Genomic DNA, 20666 nt, shown 5'->3' with positions numbered 1-20666 from the left:
ATATATTTATATATGTAAGAGATTAATGTCCCTCACTCAACCCCCAGATAGTTCCCTTACCACAAAATTAGGTTCCTCGGTATAATCCTCATTAGTATGAATCCCCCTTTGGACTTAGCCTCCCCTCAACACGTACACAATAAAGACAGCACTGAGCTTTTAGCTAATACTCTCCCTCCTCTACCGAAACTTTCCTTCCTCTAATGTGCATCCTTAAAGTCATTTATCTCTCACAGATACAAGTTCTCCATGGAAGGCCCATCTCCCCATCTCAGTAAACTTCCATTTTAAGAGAAGGATATTTTAAGAGGGGCACCCAGGTGGCTCATCGGGTGAGCACTCAACTCCTAATTTCAGCTTAGGTCATGATCTCAGGGTCCTGGGACCGAGGTCTACATTGGGCTCCAGGTTGAGCACAGAGTAGGCTTGGGATTCTCTCTCTCCCTCTCCCTCTTCTCCTCCCTCTGCCATCTCTCTCTCTCTCTCTGAAATAAATAAAAAAATAAAATCTCTTATTTTTAAAAAGAGAGGGACCTAACAAAGACATTGTCCTCTGTATATTTATCCTTAATATTCAAAATGAATTTTGTGGTGGAAATTTAGGACAGGTAGATATTTTGTCATGTCTGAAATCAGAGGAGGAAGGTATTTTTTCTGTTGTTCTGAGAAGCCTCTATCTTTGTGAGACCAGAATCCAGGTCTCCAGACTCATAATCAATGATCTTCCCATCTCACTTGCTGACTCTTGGATCAGACTGAGGCTTAAGTCTAATTCAATTAGATTTTAACTTGTATTAAAAAAAAAACTTCTGGGACGCCTGGGTGGCTCAGTTGGTTAAGCAGCTGCCTTCAGCTCAGGTCATGATCCCAGCATCCTGGGATCGAGTCCCACATCGGGCTCCTTGCTCAGCGGGGAGCCTGCTTCTCCCTCTGCCTCTGCCTGCCATTCTGTCTGCCTGTGCTTGCTCTCTCCCCGTCTCTCTCTCTGATAAATAAATAAAATCTTTAAAAAAAAAAAGAAAAAAAAAAACTTCTGATGTGTTACTAAACTCAATAATCACTTCTAATATTTATAATTGGATATTGAGTATTTTGAACGGCATTTTGGGCTTTAAACTATTTTCATAAACATTAGTAATAAAAATGTCTTGATATCACAAAACTAATGGCTACAAAAAGCATCAGACATACAAGTAAACTGGTTTTTATATTTTATACTGTGCTTGACCTTTGAAAAGACAACAATTCAGGATCTGAGGTTTAGGTCACTGAAGAGATTGCATCAACATCCACCCATTGGTAGGTTCCATCTCCAGAGAAACTCACAAGGAGACCAGGACATGTTTACCTTGCTGTGATCCAGCATGGCAAACAAACAACTGGGTTCTGTGATAGCCTTTTACTGGTTAGTAAGGGGAAAGTGGTAGGGGGATGGGCAAAATAGGTAAAAAGGACTATGAGATACAAACTGCTGGTTATAAAGTAAGTAATCCATGGGGATATAAAGTACAGCACAGGGAATATAGTCCAGTAATATTACAGCATCTTTATATGGTGACAGATGGAACTAGATTTACTGTGGTGATTCTTTTATAATGTATAAAAAATGTTGAATCACTATTCTATATCCCTAAAACTAATATAATATTGCATGTTAGCTATACTTCAATAATAAATAAACAAATATTGCCACTGGAACTTGTCCAGTCTTAGCTGAATTATACTTTCAATTCTGCTATGGAGATATATTATATTTTATTCTATTAAAATGTTTCCATAGCTAAAATGAAAATGAGAGAAAAATATTTGACTGTGGCCACATGATATGCCACATATCTGTGCATATTCAGTGTGCTTTCAGATATCATTTGCATACTTACTATTTTATAATTAAAACGTGTTTTGAAAGTGAGAGCATAATCTGTATAGCAAACCTAAAAGATCAAAGCTCTTCTTCCAGGCTTGTTAAGATATATTTTAGTCAGATTTTGTTTCAAGGACCTTAACAAAATATAATCTCCATGTTTTGCTCTCTCTTTAAATCATGTAGCACTTCAGGCACATAAACAATCATCTGGCATCAGTTGTCTGTTCTAATTACATTAAATGCAAAAAAAGAGGGGGGGATACCTATTCATATTTCCTGTGTAAATTCAGATCTTACTACTAGAGACTCACCCTTCCTATGGTCGTTGAATTCTCTGTCAGATCTCCAAGCAAGTGAGCCTTATATCAAGGTGGTTAAGTTTTATATTACTAGTTTAGGGCCTTTGATCTTTGTCTCTAATTGGAAGAGGAACTTTTAAGATTACCTGAGCTCCAAAGGTTATTTTGGTATACAATGCTAGGGGTTATCACTGTGTGGTAGAAAATTATAAAAGAGGTATCACTGGGCCACCTGGGTGGCTCAGTTAAGTATCCAACTCTTGGTTTTGGTTCCAGTCATGATTTCAGGGTCATGGCATCGAGCCCCAGGTCAGACACTGCACTCACTGAGGAATCAGCTTGAGATTTCTCTCCCTCTCTCTCTCCCTCTGCCCCTTCCCTTGCTTGCGCGCGCTCTCTCTCTTTCTAAAATTAATTAATTAATTACAAACAAACAAACAAAAGAGATATCATTGTTGGGACTTCAACATTAGTGATGTTGTCTAGACCAAAAGTTTATTTATATTCCTGTGCCTGCTTTTTCCTTTACTTTTTTAGAGTTCTATTGTTTGGAAATGAACCTAAAATTCAAATGCTTTATCTTTTGATAGAATTTTTACTGCAATTGCATATGGAGCTATGGCCATTGGAGAAACACTTGTTTTGGCACCTGAATATTCGAGAGCCAAATCTGGGGCTGCACATCTGTTTGCTTTGCTGGAAAAGAAACCAACTATAGACAGCTATAGTCAAGAAGGGAAAAAACCAGTAAGCACAACTATGATTTTAAATGTCCAAATTATTAATTATACATATGAATACTCTTATATAGAGACTTAAATGAAGGCATTATTTGATAACTTTGCAAAAGATAGTGCTCTAAAGAATTAAAAACTTGTATAAAATAACTGTTATGGCTACAAAGGGAGAAAGGGGTCTTTTCACCTCTGCTACTAAAACATACACATATTTTATATTAAAAAATATACTTCTAGTTTATTGGCCTGATGCCTTAAGAATGTTCTTGAACAAAGAATTTATTTATATATTTAATTTTATTGAGACAGCCTTGGATGTCTTAGATGAGGATTTGCATTGGCATTAATTCTTTTTTTTCCTTTGATAATTTATACAAAATGAATACTGCCTGCTGTTTCAGATACCATATTTTATGGAAAATATATCTGCAATCAGAAGAGGGGGAAAAAGGTACTATATTTATTAAATTCACACATACATAGACACACATATTTAACCACTAACTCTAAAAGACCATGAATATTAAGAGAGAAATAATAGTGAGATTGTGTAATTTCAAAACAAGCATCTTAATAGTATCTTATGCATTAAATATATATCCAATTTTAAGACTTTTCTAGACCGTTTAAATTTAAAAGGAAGAATAGCCATTAGGTATATAGTTAAAAGAAACTTTTCATTTAAAATTATTTCCCTCTTGGGGCATCTGGGTGGCTCAGTGGGTTAAGCCTTTTCCTTCGGCTCAGGTCATAATCTCAAGGTCCTGGGATCGAGCCCCCCGTCGGGCTCTCCACTCTGCAGGGAGCCTGCTTCCCTCCTCTCTCTGCCTGCCTCTCTGTCTATTTGTGATCTCTCTCTCTCTCTCTGTCAAATAAATAAATAAAATCTTTAAAAATAATAATAATAAATAAATAATTTCCCTGTTAAAATTTTAACAGTAGATTTATATATATGGTAGCTAAAATAGTACATTATCTCTAAAGCTACTAATTATTAAAAAGAATGCCAGTCCTTAGTTACAGATTTTGAAAAGATCTTGACATTCTCTCTCTTCTTTATTTCTAAAGATTTATTTATTTGACAGACAGAGATCACAAGTAGGCAGAGAGGCAGGCAGAGAGAGAGGAAGGGAAACAAGCTCCCTGCCGAGCAGAGAGCGCGATGCAGGGCTCGATCCCAGGACCCTGGGATCATGAACTGAGCCAAAGGCAGTGGCTTAACCCACTGAGCCACCCAGGTGCCTCAGATCTTGACATTCTCAAAATACAATGCTCAAAGGTGCATCATAGTCAAAATAAGATTTCATATTTGTCTTTTAGAAAGTAAAGGACATAGAAAACTTTTTTTTTTAATCTTGAGATTTAGATCTATAATAACATTGCAACTCATTTCTTTCAGAGCATTATAGTAAAGGGATTGAGTATCTCACAGATAAATGTCTTCATTGAATTACATTACAAGGCATGGAATATTGGAAATGTTTCTTACCAAAACTGTAAAATTAATTTATTTACTCATTTTATTTAATATACAAATATTTCTAAATATCATTCCCTGTGCTTTTAAAAATTAAAAACTGGGAAAACAAAATATATGAAGGTAATCAATTCATTTTTCTATCTACTTTTGTAGATGGTTGAAATTTTCCATAATAAATGTTTAAAATAAGGGTGCCTGCGTGGCTTAGTTAAGTGTCTGCCTTCGGCTCAGGTTGTGATCTTGGGGTCCTGGGATTGAGCCCCAAGTCAGGCTCCCTGCTCAGCGGTGGGTCTTTTCCTCCTTTTCCCTCTCCCCCCTCCCTTTGCTCATGCTTTCTTTTTCTCTCTCAAATAAATAATCTTTTTTAAAAATGTTTAAAATAGTAAGAATAAATTTTAAAGTGTATTAAAGTCTACTACTGTAAAATCTCTCTATGCCTTTTCCAAAGGCACAGAGCATACACAAAAATAATGCACTATAGCTTCCAGGTTGATTTTGTTAGACATTTATGCATAAATAATACTTATTTTGGGGAAAAGCAGAAAGCACTGAATAAGCTAAAAATAAGCTACTGTAGCACATAACATTTTGGCGTATATCCTAACATTTCTTTCTTTTGACAACAGAGTATCATTATCAAACATTTTTTGATGCTCTTGTCCTCCACCTACCCCTGCCTTCTACCTGTATGCTGGGTTCAGAAGATGCTGAGTGTGACTATTAAACCTATTTAAAATTCAACCGAATGAGGGCAGATAAACATGAAGATCAAAAGAACCCCAAAATCTTAGAGCCAAATCTATACAGGGAAAGTTAATCATTTAGTAATAGTTCTGGGAAGTCTTTCATAAACATCTCTGGTTTATATACATATTGGTTTACAAATACTTACACAAAAAAGAAATTAAAGCATAGAGAGAAAAATTAACGTTTAGGCATCACTGCCAAGTAATGATATATTGAAAACAAAGATAAGCCCAAATTCAAAATATAATGTATATTAACTCTAAAACCATGTCCAACTTACAAAATCAACATTTATACATATAGTTTATGAGGATCCCAGCTATTCTGAATTAAGCAATAAAGTTATGTAAAACAAACAAAAATTTTAAAGATATACATATACAGTTATGTAAAACATTTGGTCAAACAGCTAGTCTGCAGATTAGACAATGTCTATGTAGTGAAACCAAAAGAAACCAGTGCTTTTTAGAACTCAGTGAGGTCCAGAAATGACAAGAAGTACAGATATAAAAATGTAAACAAAAGTGACAGAAATGATTATGCAGTCAGCAGCTCTATAGAGAGGAATATTGTTTAAAATAAAATGGTTATGGAAACATGTGTAATTTTCAGGAAACAGTTGGCCAATCTGCTAGAATGTGTTACAATCTTCTTTTAAGTTCTGAACCCTGCCAACTTTTCCCCCAGGATATATGTGAAGGAAATATAGAGTTTCGAGAAGTCTCTTTTTTCTATCCATGTCGCCAGGATGTTCTCATCCTTTGTGACTTATCCCTCAATATTGAGAAAGGGAAGACAGTAGCATTTGTTGGGAGCAGTGGCTGTGGAAAAAGCACTTCTATCCAGCTTCTGCAGAGATTTTATGACCCTGTGAAAGGACAAGTGGTAAGACTGATTTTAAATACTGCTTATCTAGGGTTTAGTGATGCTATTTTTAAACATTCTCTTGGGCTTAATCATTCTTACTGGTTTGAATAGGGCAAATAGTGCAGTAGTTTAGGGGGGGGAAAACCTCTCTCCCTTAACTAAGTGGGCAAGCAAATCAATAACAAAAATCATGGATAGGACTTTGAAGCTAAATACAAAATACAAAGACTCAAAGATTCTTCGGTGATGATGGTGGCAGAAATTTTGATCTTAAATTGAAGACGACACAAACAATTGTGGATTGGAAGACCAAAAATTGCTAAAATATCTGTTACGCTAAACAATCTAAGAATTTAATGCAATGTCTATTAAAACACCAACATCATTTTTCACAAAACTAGAACAATCTTAAAATTTATATAAAACCACAAAAGACCCAGAATAGCCCAAACAATCTTATAAAGGAAGAGCAAAGCTGGAGGTCTCACAATTCCAGATTTCAAGTTATGTTACAAAGTTATAATAATCAAAACAGTATGGTATTGGCACAAAAATAGACACAGACCTATGGATGATAATAGAGAGTCCAGAAATAAAGCCAAACCTTCGACACAAGAGAAAAGAATATACAATAGGGAAGAGACAGTCAATAAATGTGCTAGGAAATTGGGTATTTACATGCAAAAGGATGAAACTGGACCACTTTCTAATATCATATGTAAAATAATTCAAAATAGATTAAATATATACATGTAAGACCTGAAACTACAACAGTCCTAGAAGAGAACACAGGCAGTAATTTCTCTGACATTGGCTATAGCAACATTTTTCTAAATATGTCTCCTAAGGCAAGGGAAATGAAAGCAAAAATAAACTATTGAGACCACATCAAATTATACTTCTGCACAGTGAAGGAAAACATCAACAAAATAAAAAGGCAGTCTACTGAATGGGAGAAGATATTTGCAAATGGTATCTTCAATAAAGGGTTAATATCCAAAATACATAAAGAATTTCTACAACTCAATACCAAAAAGAAAAAAAAAATCCAATTTAAAAATGGGCAGAGGACCTGAAGAGCTATTTTTCCAAAGAAGGCATACAGATGGCCAAGAGACACATAAATGATGCTCAACATCACTAACCATCATGAAAATATCAATCAAAAGCACAATGAGGTATCACCTTAAACCTGTCAAAATGACTAGAATTGAAAAGATTCTGGCAAGGATGTGGAGAATAATGAACCCTCATGCATTGTTGGTAGGGATATAAATTGGTGCAACCACTGTGGAAAAGAATACGGAGTTTCCTCAAATAATTATAAATAGAAATACCACATGATCCAAAAAATTCCACTGCTGGATATTTATCCAAAGAAAATGAAAACACTAATTTGAAAATATGTGCCACTATGTTTATTGCAGCATTATTTATAATACCAAGATATGGAAGCAAACTAAGTATCCTTTGATAGACAAATGGATAAGGAAGATGTGGTGTATTTATCTGTAATGGAATATTACTCAGCCATAAAAAAGGATGAGATCTTGCCATTTGTGACAACATGGATGGACCTAAAGTATATTATGCCCAGGGAAATAAGTCAGACTGAGAAAGACAAACACCATATGAGTTCACCCATATGTAGAATCTAAAAAATAAAACAAATGAATAAACAAATAAACTAGCAGGATTAGACCTATAAACACAGAGGAACAAACTGATAGTAGCCAGAGGGAAGGGGGGGAATGGACAGAATTAATGAAGGGGGTAAGTGGGAGATAGAAACTTCTAGTTATGGAATGAATGAGTCACAAGAATAAAGAGCACAACATAGGAAATATGGCCAGTAATATTGTACTAGACTTGAATGGTGACAGATGGTAGCCACACTTATGGTGAGCAGAGCATAATGTATAGAGAAGTTGAATCACTAGATTATACACCTGAAACTAATGTAACATTGTGTGTCAACTACACTCAATTTTTTTTCTAAAACTGAAGAAAAATGAAAAGTCTACAAATTCAAAATTTTAAAAAAGAAAGAAATTTTGATCTTACAAGACATGGAATTCTTTTAGAATACAGGTGTTGGAGGAGGGGGTCTAATATCTGTATCTAGAATCTTTCTTTATTCTCTTGGTTTAAGACAGAGATAAGTTTCCTCTGCCACCCTGATTCAGGCTTCCTACTATTCCCACCGGCCTTCTCCACCCACCAACTCTCAAAAATTTTATGCATGGTTAGAGCTTATTAAATCAGCTCCATTAAGTCCTGCATCCTGATCTCAAAAAAAAAAAAACAAGTTCTTTCTCCTTAGAATTCCAATGACTTTTCCTCACCTGGCACCTTTCTTACTCTTCCTTGAATTCAGTTTTTCAATTATCCTCTCCCCACAACCACCACTAGATCACACACACACACACACACACACACACACAATTTCCTGTTGTGCCTCCTCCTCCCTACAAAAAGTCCTAAGCCCCTAAAAGTCAAAGACTGTCATATTAGTCCTCCTTCTGCAATTTATAGGTAACTTTTTTTTTTCCCCAATCACAGATTCTCAATGACTCTTTGCAAAATAAAATGATTCAGAATGGTTCCCTTGTTACCAGTGATAACAATGACTTAACAGTCCAAAATTAGGTAACAATCATCTACTTACACATAATATAGCACATCCCTTACTTTAAACCCTCCAATGATGTCCTACTACAGTTGAAATAAAACAGAGTCAATTCCATCAATCCTGGTCCTTTGTGATCTGGTCTCTGCCTCTCTCCAAACTCCTCTCCTGTCACTCCCCACCTTGACTACTATGTGTCAGACTCACTGCTTCTTTGTGTCCTTTAAACTCACTTATGGCCTTTGTTCTTGTTGTTCCCCTGCTTGGAATTTTCTTGCTCTAATCACTTTGCTGATTCCTTATCATTCAAGTCTCAATCCAAATGCTTCTTCCTTAGGTAGGCCTTCCTAGATTACTCTGTAGAAAACAATGCATTTACCAACCTGCTTCCCACATCCCCCCACATCCTCAGTCAATCTCAATTCCATTACCCTGTCTTCACGACACTTTCTTTCTTGAGTTAATTATTTGTTACTGTGTTTATTGCCTGCCTGTTTCCACTAGAATATAAGCTGCAAGAGGGCAAGAGTTTTATCGTGTGTACCATTTCCCTTGTAGGTGAAGAGTCCCCATCAGCTAGTAGGTATGCTCATCAAATGCCAGCTGAATGTTGTTACATGTTCACATGAATAGGCGTGGTTGTGTACAAAATGACATACCTCTCTGTATATGGACTGCTATCAGTCTACACCTTCTTTCTCTCTCTGGGCTTTAAAAAGTGAGGTCCTGGGGCACCTGGGTGGCTCAGTGGGTTAAGCCTCTGCCTTCAGCTTAGGTCATGATCTCAGCCAGGGATCAAGCCCTGCATCAGGCTCTCTGCTTAATGGGGAGCCTGCTTCCCCCTCTCTCTCTTCCTGCCTCTCTGCCTACTTGTGATCTCTCTCTCTGTGTTAAATAAATAAATAAAATCTTCAAAGAAAAAAAAAAAGTGAGGTCCTATTACAGCAGAAGTTACACAAAGCACCAGGCTTTACTCTAGATCCCAGGCAAGTCTCTAGACTATGTGGCCATTTGTAGAAATGTCAAGTAAGTTTAGGAGTTGACATTTTAGGCAGTTACACTCTGCTTCTATACAACATCATTTACAATCCATCCCTGGATAGCATTTTACTGTGAGGTGGTTTGAATCCCTACCCTTCTTATAATTTGTATATGTTTGAATATAGTGAACTGTAACGTGATATAGTTGTTGGATCTTCACATACCATTCTCCATTTTGCTTTTGACAGCTATTTGATGGTGTTGATGTGAAGGAATTGAATGTACAATGGCTCCGTTCCCAAATAGCAATTGTTTCTCAAGAGCCTGTACTCTTCAACTGTAGCATTGCCGACAACATTGCCTATGGTGATAACAGCCGTTTTGTGCCATTAGAAGAAATAAAAGAAGTAGCAAAGGCAGCAAATATTCATTCTTTTATTGAAGGTCTCCCTGAGGTAAGAAAAATGTCTGAAATCTTGAATTACAAAGCTCCCAAGTAAGCCTAAGTTGTTGTATTTTGTGCTACTTAAATTAAACTATTTATTTATTGCTAGCATCTAATATAAAGTTATATGTAAAAAGCAAAAAGATTGAGATTTTTCTGTGATGACTTTTTCCAAGCCAAACTGTATTACTATTCACTGAATTAGTTTTCTTATTTTGATTCTTTACCTTTTATCCATATACATATACACTCTACTCCTGTCTACATCACCATCATCCTCCCTGCCCCTGGACTACTCCGGTAGCATCTTAGTCTGTCTTCCTGCTGCCAGTCTGCCTCATTATAATGCTTCTTCCTCACAGTAACTAGGGGGATCTTTTAAAAACACAAATTAGGGGGTGCCTGGGTGGCTTAGTGGATTAAGCCTCTGCTTCAGCTCAGGTCATGATCCTAGGGTCCTGGGATGTAGCCCCGCATCAGGCTCTCTGCTCAGCAGGGAGCCTGCTTCCCCCTCTCTCTGCCTACCTCTCTGCCTACTTGTGATCTCTCTCTCTCTCTGTGTCAAATAAATAAAATCTTAAAAAAAAAAAAAAAACATAAATTAGATTCTGTCCCTTCCTGCTTAAAACTTCCTAATGGCATCCCTTTGCATTTAGAATAAGTCCAGATGTCTTATGTGGCTGGCAAAGCTTTCTGCAATCTGGTTCTGCTTGCCTCTGCAGTTCCTTCCTCACCATATACTCATTCTGCTGCAGCCATGTTGTCCTCTTTCCTATCTCATGAACACACTAAGTTTTTCCCTACCTCAGGACATTTACACTTGCTGTTTCTTCAGCCAGGACCTCCCTTTCTCTGGCTCTTTGCAGAGCCAGCTCCTTAACTTTCAAGCTCATTGTAATGTCATCTTTGCCAAGACCATCCATGGCCATCTTACTTAGAAGAGTCCCCATCACTCCTGTCACCTACTACATATTTATACCATTTGACTTTTACTCTTAAATTGTTTATGATCTTTCATTATTTTTGTTGTACTATTTCCCAATTTACCCCAAACTACATTTTGCAGAGACTCACTGTGCTAACTTTATAGTAAACTTTGAAAACCAAGATATTTCCTAAAAGAAAGAAAGAATAACTTGTTTCTCAGTGTTCTTAAGTTTAACTGTAGTTTACTTTCATATCACCATTACATATATATATGTGTATACACATATATATATATGTATGTATATATGTAGAACCATAAAGAAATCTGGCGCCAAAATATCATTTTGGAATAGGACATTGGACATCACATCTAGCAGCAATGTAAATGGCCATTTGTTGTAGTGAGGAAAAGACAGGAAGTTGAGAGATGACTTAGGAGCTATTTCCAGTGTTATGAATGCCTGGATTAGTAATTATAATGTGAAATAAAACAAGGAAAAGGATTTAAAAGATATTGAAAAAGTGGAATTGCCAAGACATGGCTCAGGATTGTCTGTGAAAAGTGAACAAGAAAGTGTATGATACACTGGTCAGCCCGCTGGAATAAAAGCACACAGAGTGTGTGATGAGAATACAAAGGAAAGAATGACAAATTCTCTAGGAGCTCAGAGAAAATCACACAGAAGATGCTGTTTTAAACCAGGTTTTGAAGAATGAGTAGGATTTCCTCAGGCAGAGAGGAGACAAATCCATATTTAGAAGACAAATAAGCTCACATGGAAACATACACATGTAAAAGAGTTTTAGGTGTTTGGAAGGAAATAAATTTCAAATCCTGAAAATAAGGCATATATTGGGGAATTGAGAAGTGGCCAAAACATGAGCAGAGACTAAATGTGAAGGTTTTGATATACTAGCCGAAGAGGTTTAGACTCAGTCTTATTGGAAATAGGAAACCACTAGATATTTTTTAGGTAAAGAAATAAGCTGATCAGATTTTAAAACAAAAAACTGCTGTTGAAGCTCAGCCTTTTCTTTGCTCATCCAGGAGGCACTGTGGCCTTTGTGGTGATGGCAGAGATTCACATTAAAAGGACAAGCCTTGGTGTTTTACAACATTCTGGATGAGAGCAATGCAGGTCCACATTTTTTGTTACCCAGTTCCAATTTCCAAAAGCTGTTAAACTCCATCCCTTACACACATCCCTTATCTTGTTATGTTTTGTGCTTACTTATTTGGTGAACAAAATGATGTAAAGCCATATGTAGTCTTTATTAATCCTACTTAAAATGAGTAATCAACTATTTCTTCACAAATATTCATATATTTGATTACCACTTGCTTCCCCAGAACTTCTGAAGGTGTTATTATTTACCACATAATAAATATAGTACACATATAGTACATATAGTACACACAATTTGTGGTAAATTTTCTTCTAAAGTCAAACAAAGAGGGGCACCTGGCTGGCTCAGTTAGTAGAGCTTGTGCCTCTTGATCTCAGGGTTGTAAGTTCGAGACCCATACTGGGTATAGAGATTACTAAATAAATAAATAAGGTTGTTTGCTTTTTTTTTTTTTTTTTTTTTTTTTTTAGAGAGAGAGAATCTTAAGCAGGTTCTGTGCCCAGCACAGAGCACAACAAGGGGCTCGATCTCACAACACTGAGATCATTACCTGAGCTGAAAGCAGGAGTCAGATGCTTAACAAAGTAAGCCATCCAGGAAAGAGCACAGGCAGACAGAGTGGCAGGCAGAGGCAGAGGGAGAAGCAGACTCCCTGCCAAGCAAGAAGCCTGATGTGGGACTCGATCCCAGGACACTGGGATCACAACCTGAGCCAAAGGCTGCTGCTTAACCAACTGAGCCACCCAGACGTCCCCCCAAAACAGAATTCTTGAAGAGATATAGCCCTGAGGGCTTCTGGTAAGGGATTTTGGACCTGCCTGGCAACTCAATATCAGAAGGTGAATAGCAAGGCATTAATTTAGAGTATGGTCTGGATAACACATCTATACTATGTGTCATGGAGGTGATCCACAGACATCCAGAGATATCCACCTAGGATGGGAGTTGTAGCAACATGCCCTTGCTCTTGAGGATCCTCTTAGAAACTCACCAGATGTAGATTCAGGTCTCAGTCAAGCCATATCATGGCTCCTTGAATAGGACTTCAACCATTGAAACCATCCTAAATTCCTCCATAGAGCCTTCAAGGACTCCTTAGAATACAGTTGATTTAGGATGAGACTCTTTGATGTTCCCTCCAGAACCCAACTGGCTTTTAGCCCCAGGTTCATATTGAAGAGTCATTGTTCCCTGAGCATGTTATAAATAGGTTGCATATTTCAGGACACTCACAATCCATCCCAGTGTTTGCAGAAACTTAATTTAGATTTTCAGTTTAAACAGGAGACTGAGAGGGCACCTGGATGGTTCAGCAGTTAGGCGTCTGCCTTCAGCTCCAGTCACAATCCCAGGGTCCTGGGATTGAGCCCCATGTCGGGCTCCCTGCTCAGTGGGGAGTCTGCTTCTCCCTCTGCGGCAGCTGCCCCTGCTGTACTCTCTCTCTCTGTCAAATAAATAAATAAAATCCTTAAAAATAAATAGGTAAACAGGAGACTAAGGAGTGCCTGGGTGGCTCAGTTGGTTAAGCATTGGCTCAGGTCATGATCTCAGGGTCTGAGGGGCCTGAGATTGAGCCGCTAGTCAAGTAAGACTCCCTGTAGTGAGGAGCCTGCTTTTCCCTCTCCCTCATAAAAATAAATAAACTCTTTAAACAGGAAAATGAAACTCTGTAGTTCATTTTTTTTTTAAGATTTTATTCATTTATTTATTTGAGAGATGAGCAAGGGGAGGGCAGAGAGAGAAGCAGGCTCTTCACTGAGCAGGGAATCTGATGTGAGGTTTGATGATAACCTGAGCCAAAGGCAGATGCTTAACCAACTGAACCACCCAGGTGTCCCTGTAATTCTAAATTAAAAAATGAAAACCTTTGAGCCTTCGGCTCAAGTCATGGTCCCAAGGTCCTGGGATCAAGCCCCACATTGGGCTCTCTGCTCAGCAGGAAGCCTGCTTCCCTTCCTCTCCCTCAGCCTGCCTCTCTGCCTACTTGTGATTTCTGTCTGTCAAATAAATAATAAATAAAATCTTTTTTATTTTTTAAATGAAAACCTTTACTTCAAGTATCTGAAAATGTTTTTATTTTTTATTTTTATTTTTTAAAGATTTTATTTATTTATTTGACAGACAGAGATCACAGAGATCACAAGCAGGCAGACAGGCAGGCTCTGCAGGGAGCCCGATGCGGGACTCGATCCCAGGACCCTGAGATCATGACCTGAGCCGAAGGCAGTGTGGCTTAACCCACTGAGCCACCCAGGCGCCCCTGAAAATGCTTTTAATTTGGTATTGAGACAGGTGTATATTCACATTTATAATCTGTTCTGCTTAATGATAGACAAAATGACTTAATTTTCATCTGATTCATTCTTGATGCTAATATTTTCCTACAATCCAGAGAAGGCCAAGAAATGCAAAGTGATTTCTAAGCTAGTATTGTTGTCTTCTTCAGCTACACTAGAATAATCCATGTACAATTGAAGGTAGACTGGCAGAAAGAGTTACAATCTATTATCATTTCCACCCAATCCTCTCTCAGTTTTTGGTTTAAGGTTGGATTCTCTCATTTGAATGGGAACTTTTTTGGTATGTGGAAATGAATGGCATAGTTTTACCTGATTATTCTGCCCCGTGAGTCCAAATTTAATAAAATGTATGTTAGAAGGCAGGGGCCCAGCTTGCTGGCAGTCCTGTATAAAAACACAGAGGAAATAAAGTCTGTTTTCTTTGGAGAGCATTCACTCAGAGAAGACACTTCTCTTGGGCTTTAGTAACTCAGACACCATTGTTTTATATAAAGGTAACAACTGTGTATTTTGAATTGAAAAATGAACTTTGAGGTAAAGTAGACACATTTATCATATGGCTGTGTCACAGGCTCTCATGATACCCACTCTGCCCGAAGGGTGCCCCTTGAAGGCAGTCAGATGTGGAGGGAAAAGCAATTAATTCAAGCTTCTCTAAGGCACGGCACTAAGACAAAATAAACAGTATATTAATCACGTGCTGCATCTTTGCTATGATGCTGCTACAAGGATCCATGTTTAGAAGGTTGTATAATTAGACTTGCTTTCCCAGTGGAGTCAATCCATCCACACATTCTTGTCTGGATATCGGTAGCATATATTTGTTAGACAAGTGGTAAGGGGTACTAGAAAGCAGTGTGAAACCTTGGAGGGAAGAGAGTCAATGGGACAATCTAGAAAGCAAGTGGGAGCCTTCTTGCACAAACTGAACTGACAGGTCATGATATAGCAGACTACAACAGCTTGAGGATACTCCTCTAGCAGTTTCTTTATTCTTCTGTACAGGAAAACACTGGAGAAAATGTCATTAGTAAGTAGGAGGGCCGTAGAAACATTGGGAGTGGTAAATGTCCCTATTACGGCCTGAAAAGATGAACGGACTGTCTCTGGGCACTAGCTTAATTTACTGCCAGGAAGATAACCTGCAGGACTGAGAACAGAATCCCAGGCCCTAGAGAGATGTGCCTCTAGAGGTCTGGTGAGAGCCAGAGTGAAGAAACCCAGTGATTTCCTTGTTTTTATATACTTTAAATCATTTTGACCTGAAAATAGAAAGTAATATAATTTAATGCAAAAAGATTTCTGTTTACTGGGAACTTTCCTTTGCCAGTAATTTTTTTTCTTATGCTTTAATTCAAACAATCTCTTTGTAGAAGCATAATGGCAAAGGTCTGCTGTTTGTGATCAGTGTAGATATGTAAATGAGATGGTACTGTTTACTGCTGGTTTAGCATTTATTTGCAACAAAGCCCAAGAATAGATTTCAGCACTTGTTGGGACACAAATTTTCTAGAGTAGCAAAATTTGAAATATTTAGATGGTTCTCGCCCACAGTTGTCATGCTAATTTAAATAACCAAGCCTTGCTTTCTTAATTGCATGTTCCTGTAATAGAAATACAACACACAAGTTGGACTGAAAGGAACACTGCTTTCTGGAGGCCAGAAACAAAGACTAGCTATTGCAAGGGCTCTTCTCCGGAAACCAAAAATTTTACTGTTGGATGAGGCCACTTCAGCCCTTGATAATGAGAGTGAAAAGGTAACATTCTCTTATTTCTTAGAATATTATATCAAATAAGAGAGTGGAGTATTGTGAAAGAAGTCAAGGTCAGTTTGGGACAAGAAAGACCTGGAGAAAATTATAGTCAGAGGGTCACAAGTTCTAATTAAAGTTTTGGCCTTTTAAAAAAAGTTAGAGACTGGTTGGGAAGGTGGGAGGGAGTTGGGGCACAGGATGTCTTATGTTCTAGAAAGGTTTTCTCATTTGAAATGATTTATCAGTAAAGGCACAATTCTTGAAATGTTTCTCCAGTCAAGGAAAAAGCCCAAGAAAAATAACTCTCCCATTTTATTATTATTCTTATGATTCCAAACAAATCAATTAGGCAATCTGCATGCATAAAAGAATAATGTAGGGCTGTCTGGGTGGCTCAGTTGATTGGGCGACTGCCTTCAGCTCCGGTCACGATCCCGGGATCCCGGGATCGAATCCCATATTGGGCTCCCAGCTCCACAGGGAGTCTGCTTCTCCCCCTGATCTTCTCCCCTCTCATGCTCTCTCTCACTGTCTCTCTTTCAAATAAACAAATAAAATCTTTTTAAAAAAAATCAACAAAAAGAGTAATCTACACTGCAATGTGAGAGGCTGCTAGTTACTCCATCCTCTATAGACAATCAGCTCTGAGAAGAAAACAAGGAAGCAAAGAGATGTGACAATAGACCTACACTGCAAGCTCTTTCAGATGTTTAATTTTGTTATGCCTTGTACTCTAGTAGTTTCTTCCACACAGTAAGCACTTACTTGTTAAATGAACATTGGTTGAATGAATGATAACTTAAAATTTACTAAGTGTCCATCATATGCTATTATCTCAGTCCTCACAACTTGATGAATTAGCTTATTTTATTAGCCATGTGTGTTTTATAGGTTAACACACTAAGGCTTAGAAAAGAAGTAACTTCTCTGAATTTTAATAGAGCGTGTCTGATCTAAGAGCTTATGTGGTTAACCATCACACAATTGCTTTTGTAGATGATTATCATTCTTGACTTATAAGTAGACAGTGTGTTACAAAAGAAAAAAAACATGATTTTTGGAATCAGGCATACCTGAGCTGTAATCCAGGATTCATCGATTATTAGCATTATGACCTTGGTCAAATGACCTGGACCTTTCAAATCTCAGTTTATTCAAAACAAAAATGAAAATATCCCCCACCTTATGGGGTTATTGTAGGGATTTATATTAGATATCAATCATTGGAATGAATATTTTATATATTCAACAAATACTGGTTTTCAGCCTCCACTCTCATGTCTTCTGTACATTATAACCCATCATGGCTGAGACTTTAGCCAGGACAATTTTAAAGCCAAATTCTACCAAAATAAATAAATAAATCCTATGAGAAGAAATGAAGTAAGTAAATTAGGCATTCTAGAAATAAGTCAATCAGAGAAAGACAACTACCATATGATCTCCCTGATATGAGGAAGTTGAGAAGCAACACGGGGGGCTTGGGGGGGGCAGGAAAAGAATAAATGAAACAAGATGGGATTGGGAGGGAGACAAACCATAAGAGATTCTTAATCTCACAAAACAAACTGAGGGTTGCCAGGGGGAGGGGGAAAGGGAGAGGGTGGTTGGGTTATGGACACTGGGGAAGGTATGTGCTATGGTGAATGCTGTGAAGTGTGTAAACCTGGCGATTCACAGACCTGTACCCCTGGGGCTAATAATATATTATATGTTAATAAAATAAAAAATTTAAAAATTTTTTAAAAATTAGGCATTCTACTTAGATATGGAAATACTACTTTCTGACTCTGAGTTTGGAACCACCTACTTACATACAGACAACCATCTCATTTTTATTCATTATCACAAAAGCTTTTCTAATTAGAAGTCTAAATATATCTATAACTATTTTTTCTAGATTTCTGTTGAGTATGGTGAATTTTTCACAAAGCAAAGCAGTTGCCTTTGGGGATAAGCAAATACACAAAGAATGTTATTAGGTTACTTTTATCAATTTCATTTGGGTAAGTTTATTTGCATCTAAGTCAAGCTAGCAATCACAGATCCTTTTCTCTTCCAGGTGGTTCAGTATGCCCTCAATAATGCCAGAAAGGGGAGGACTTGCCTAGTGGTTGCTCACAGACTCTCCACAATACAGAATGCTGATCTGATAGTAGTCCTGCAGAATGGGAAAATAAAGGAAAAGGGAACTCATCAAGAACTCCTGAGAAATCAAGATATGTATTTTAAATTAGTAAATGCACAGTCAGTGCAGTGATACTGTTGGAGTTAGCACATATTTTGATCTTTGTGTAACTCAAAGAAATACTTAGTAATTATTTGGCATGCTTTGATCTCTTTTATTACATGTATCAATACCTGGAATCATGCTATTCAAGTACAGACATGTTCTGTGTACACAACTTCTTCTCTTCAGATTTTTTTAAAAGAAACAAAATTTGCTGAACTCATGTGAGATAATGCCTGCATCTCTTCTTTGTAAAAATGTTCTGACCCATGTGTTTGTAAAGAAGTTTACTACAAAATGAATCTGTAAACTTTGGCTATAAAATTGGGAATAAAAAATAATAATAAAATAAAATAAAATAAAATTGGGAATATATTCCAAGAGAGAAAAATTATCCAACTAACTAAATTGAAAGATTCAATAAAGAGAGAGATGTAGTTGGACTGACATTGTAGGCAGAATGATTTTAACTTGAAGCCTCCAGCATTTTGTAACACATGTCAAACCATTTTGCGCAAATCCTAGTCTTCTGACCATAGGACTTTCTCCCATAATCTCTCTCTCAATGTTTCTTTTAATATAATATCCACTGTTTCCCAAAATTCTATTATATCCCTTTGTTAGGAGGATACAGAGGATTACAATGTAAAATTTCTGGCATAATTAGATAGTTATCTTCTAATTTACCAGTAAGTAAAATGCTACACATGATCCATCCTGAAGATCTCATTATTCTAAGCTTTAGGTTTTGCAGAATAAATTACAGGCATATTTGTGTATGAATACTTTCTTAAAATAAGAGCTGGTTTTATTACTGGTGAAAAACTTTAAAAGCCATCTTCTATTCAATCAAGTAATTTGTTTAAATCTTACATGTACTTTATATATTATCTAAAATTTCAGTGTAAACAATATGGATAAACTGAGTCATATTTTCCACTTACTTAAAGATGTAATTTCACCTAGCGATATTATCTCTATTTTTAATTTATTTTCTTCCATTTACAGTGACATAGCCAGCCTCTCTAAAGTATATTCTACCAATAATCAGAAATATTGTGAAAAAAACTAAAACCATTTGTGCATATGCCACTTTTTTTTTTTAAAGATTTTATTTATTTATTTGACAGAGAGAGATCACAAGCAGGCAGAGAGAGAGGAGGAAGCAGGCTCCCTGCTGAGCAGAGAGCCCGATGCGGGGCTCGATCCCAGGACTCTGAGATCATGACCTGAGCTGAAGGCATCAGCTTAACCCACTGAGCCACCCAGGCGCCACCATATGCCACTTTTTTAATGCCACTTTTTTTTTTTTTAAGATTTTATTGATTTATTTGACAGAAATCACAAGTAGACAGAGAGGCAGGCAGAGAGAGGGGGGAAGCAGGCTCTCCACTGAGCAGAGAGCCCAAGCAGGGCTCTTTCCCAGGATCCTAAGACCATGACCCGAACTGAAGGCAGAGGCTTAACCCCCTGAGCCACCCCGGCACCCCTAATGCTACTTTTTTTTTAATGGAAAATAAAAATAGGAATCGGGGGACTGAGAACAGATTTATTGTTTAGAAGCATTAGCATGAAAGCCTGTGGCTCCTTTTTTTAAGTTCAATTTAATTAACATATACTGTATTGTTAGTTTCAGAATTTAGATGAAGAATTAGATGTAGAATGTAGTGATTCATCAATTGCATACAACACTCAGTGATCATTACTTCAAGTGACCTCCTTAATGCCCATCACCCAGTTACCCCATCTGCCTATCCCCTCCCCTCCAGCAGCCCTCAGTTTGTTTCCTACAGTTAAGAGTCTCTTATGATTTGCCTCCCTGTCTGTTTTTGTCTTACTTTTCCTTCCTTTCCCTTCTATTCATCTGTTTTGTTTGTTAAATTCCACATATGAATGAAATCAGATTGTATTTATCTTCCTCTGACTTATTTTACTTGGCATAACACCCTCTAGTTCCATCCACATCATAGCAAATGGCACTATTTCATTCTTTTTGATGGCTGAGTAATATTCCTGGGTGTGTGTGTGTGTGTGTGTGTGCAAGGATCACCTCTTCTTTATCCATTTATAATTCATCTGTCAGTGAACATATGGACTCTTCCATATTTTGGCTATTGTGGATATTGCTGCTATAAACATTGGGTTGCATGTGCCCCTTCAAATCATTATGCTTGTATCCTTTGGGTAAATACCTAGTAGCATGGTTGCTGGGTCATAGGGTAGCTCTATTTTTAACTCTTTGAGAAACGTGCCTACAGTTTTCCAGAGTGTC

The 20666-nt window shown here is 37.3% G+C and overlaps 1 protein-coding gene across 4 annotated transcripts in view; it reads left to right on the top strand.

The window, feature by feature from the left end:
• ABCB5 (ATP binding cassette subfamily B member 5) overlaps positions 1-18655 on the top strand; it is a 157281-nt gene extending 138626 nt beyond the window's left edge. Inside the window, exons 27-31 of one of the 4 annotated variants that reach the window (XM_082693822.1) lie at positions 2757-2913; positions 5818-6015; positions 9856-10062; positions 16021-16167; positions 18227-18655. In XM_082693822.1, the coding sequence (XP_082549948.1) occupies positions 2757-2913; positions 5818-6015; positions 9856-10062; positions 16021-16167; positions 18227-18424 (907 nt within the window). In that variant the 3' untranslated portion in view covers positions 18425-18655. Of the gene's footprint in view, positions 1-2756; positions 2914-5817; positions 6016-9855; positions 10063-16020; positions 16168-18226 lie in introns of those variants that run through there. The other 3 variants (XM_082693823.1, XM_082693825.1, XM_082693824.1) reach the window with 3 other exon arrangements.
• Positions 18656-20666: the final 2011 nt, after the last annotated feature.

This window comes from Mustela nivalis (genome assembly GCF_964662115.1).
Source record: "Mustela nivalis genome assembly, chromosome: 12".
NCBI classification, from domain to species: domain Eukaryota; kingdom Metazoa; phylum Chordata; class Mammalia; order Carnivora; family Mustelidae; genus Mustela; species Mustela nivalis.
The sequence above is the reverse complement of the archived record's forward strand: the minus strand, read 5'-3'. Positions and strand labels throughout refer to the sequence as shown.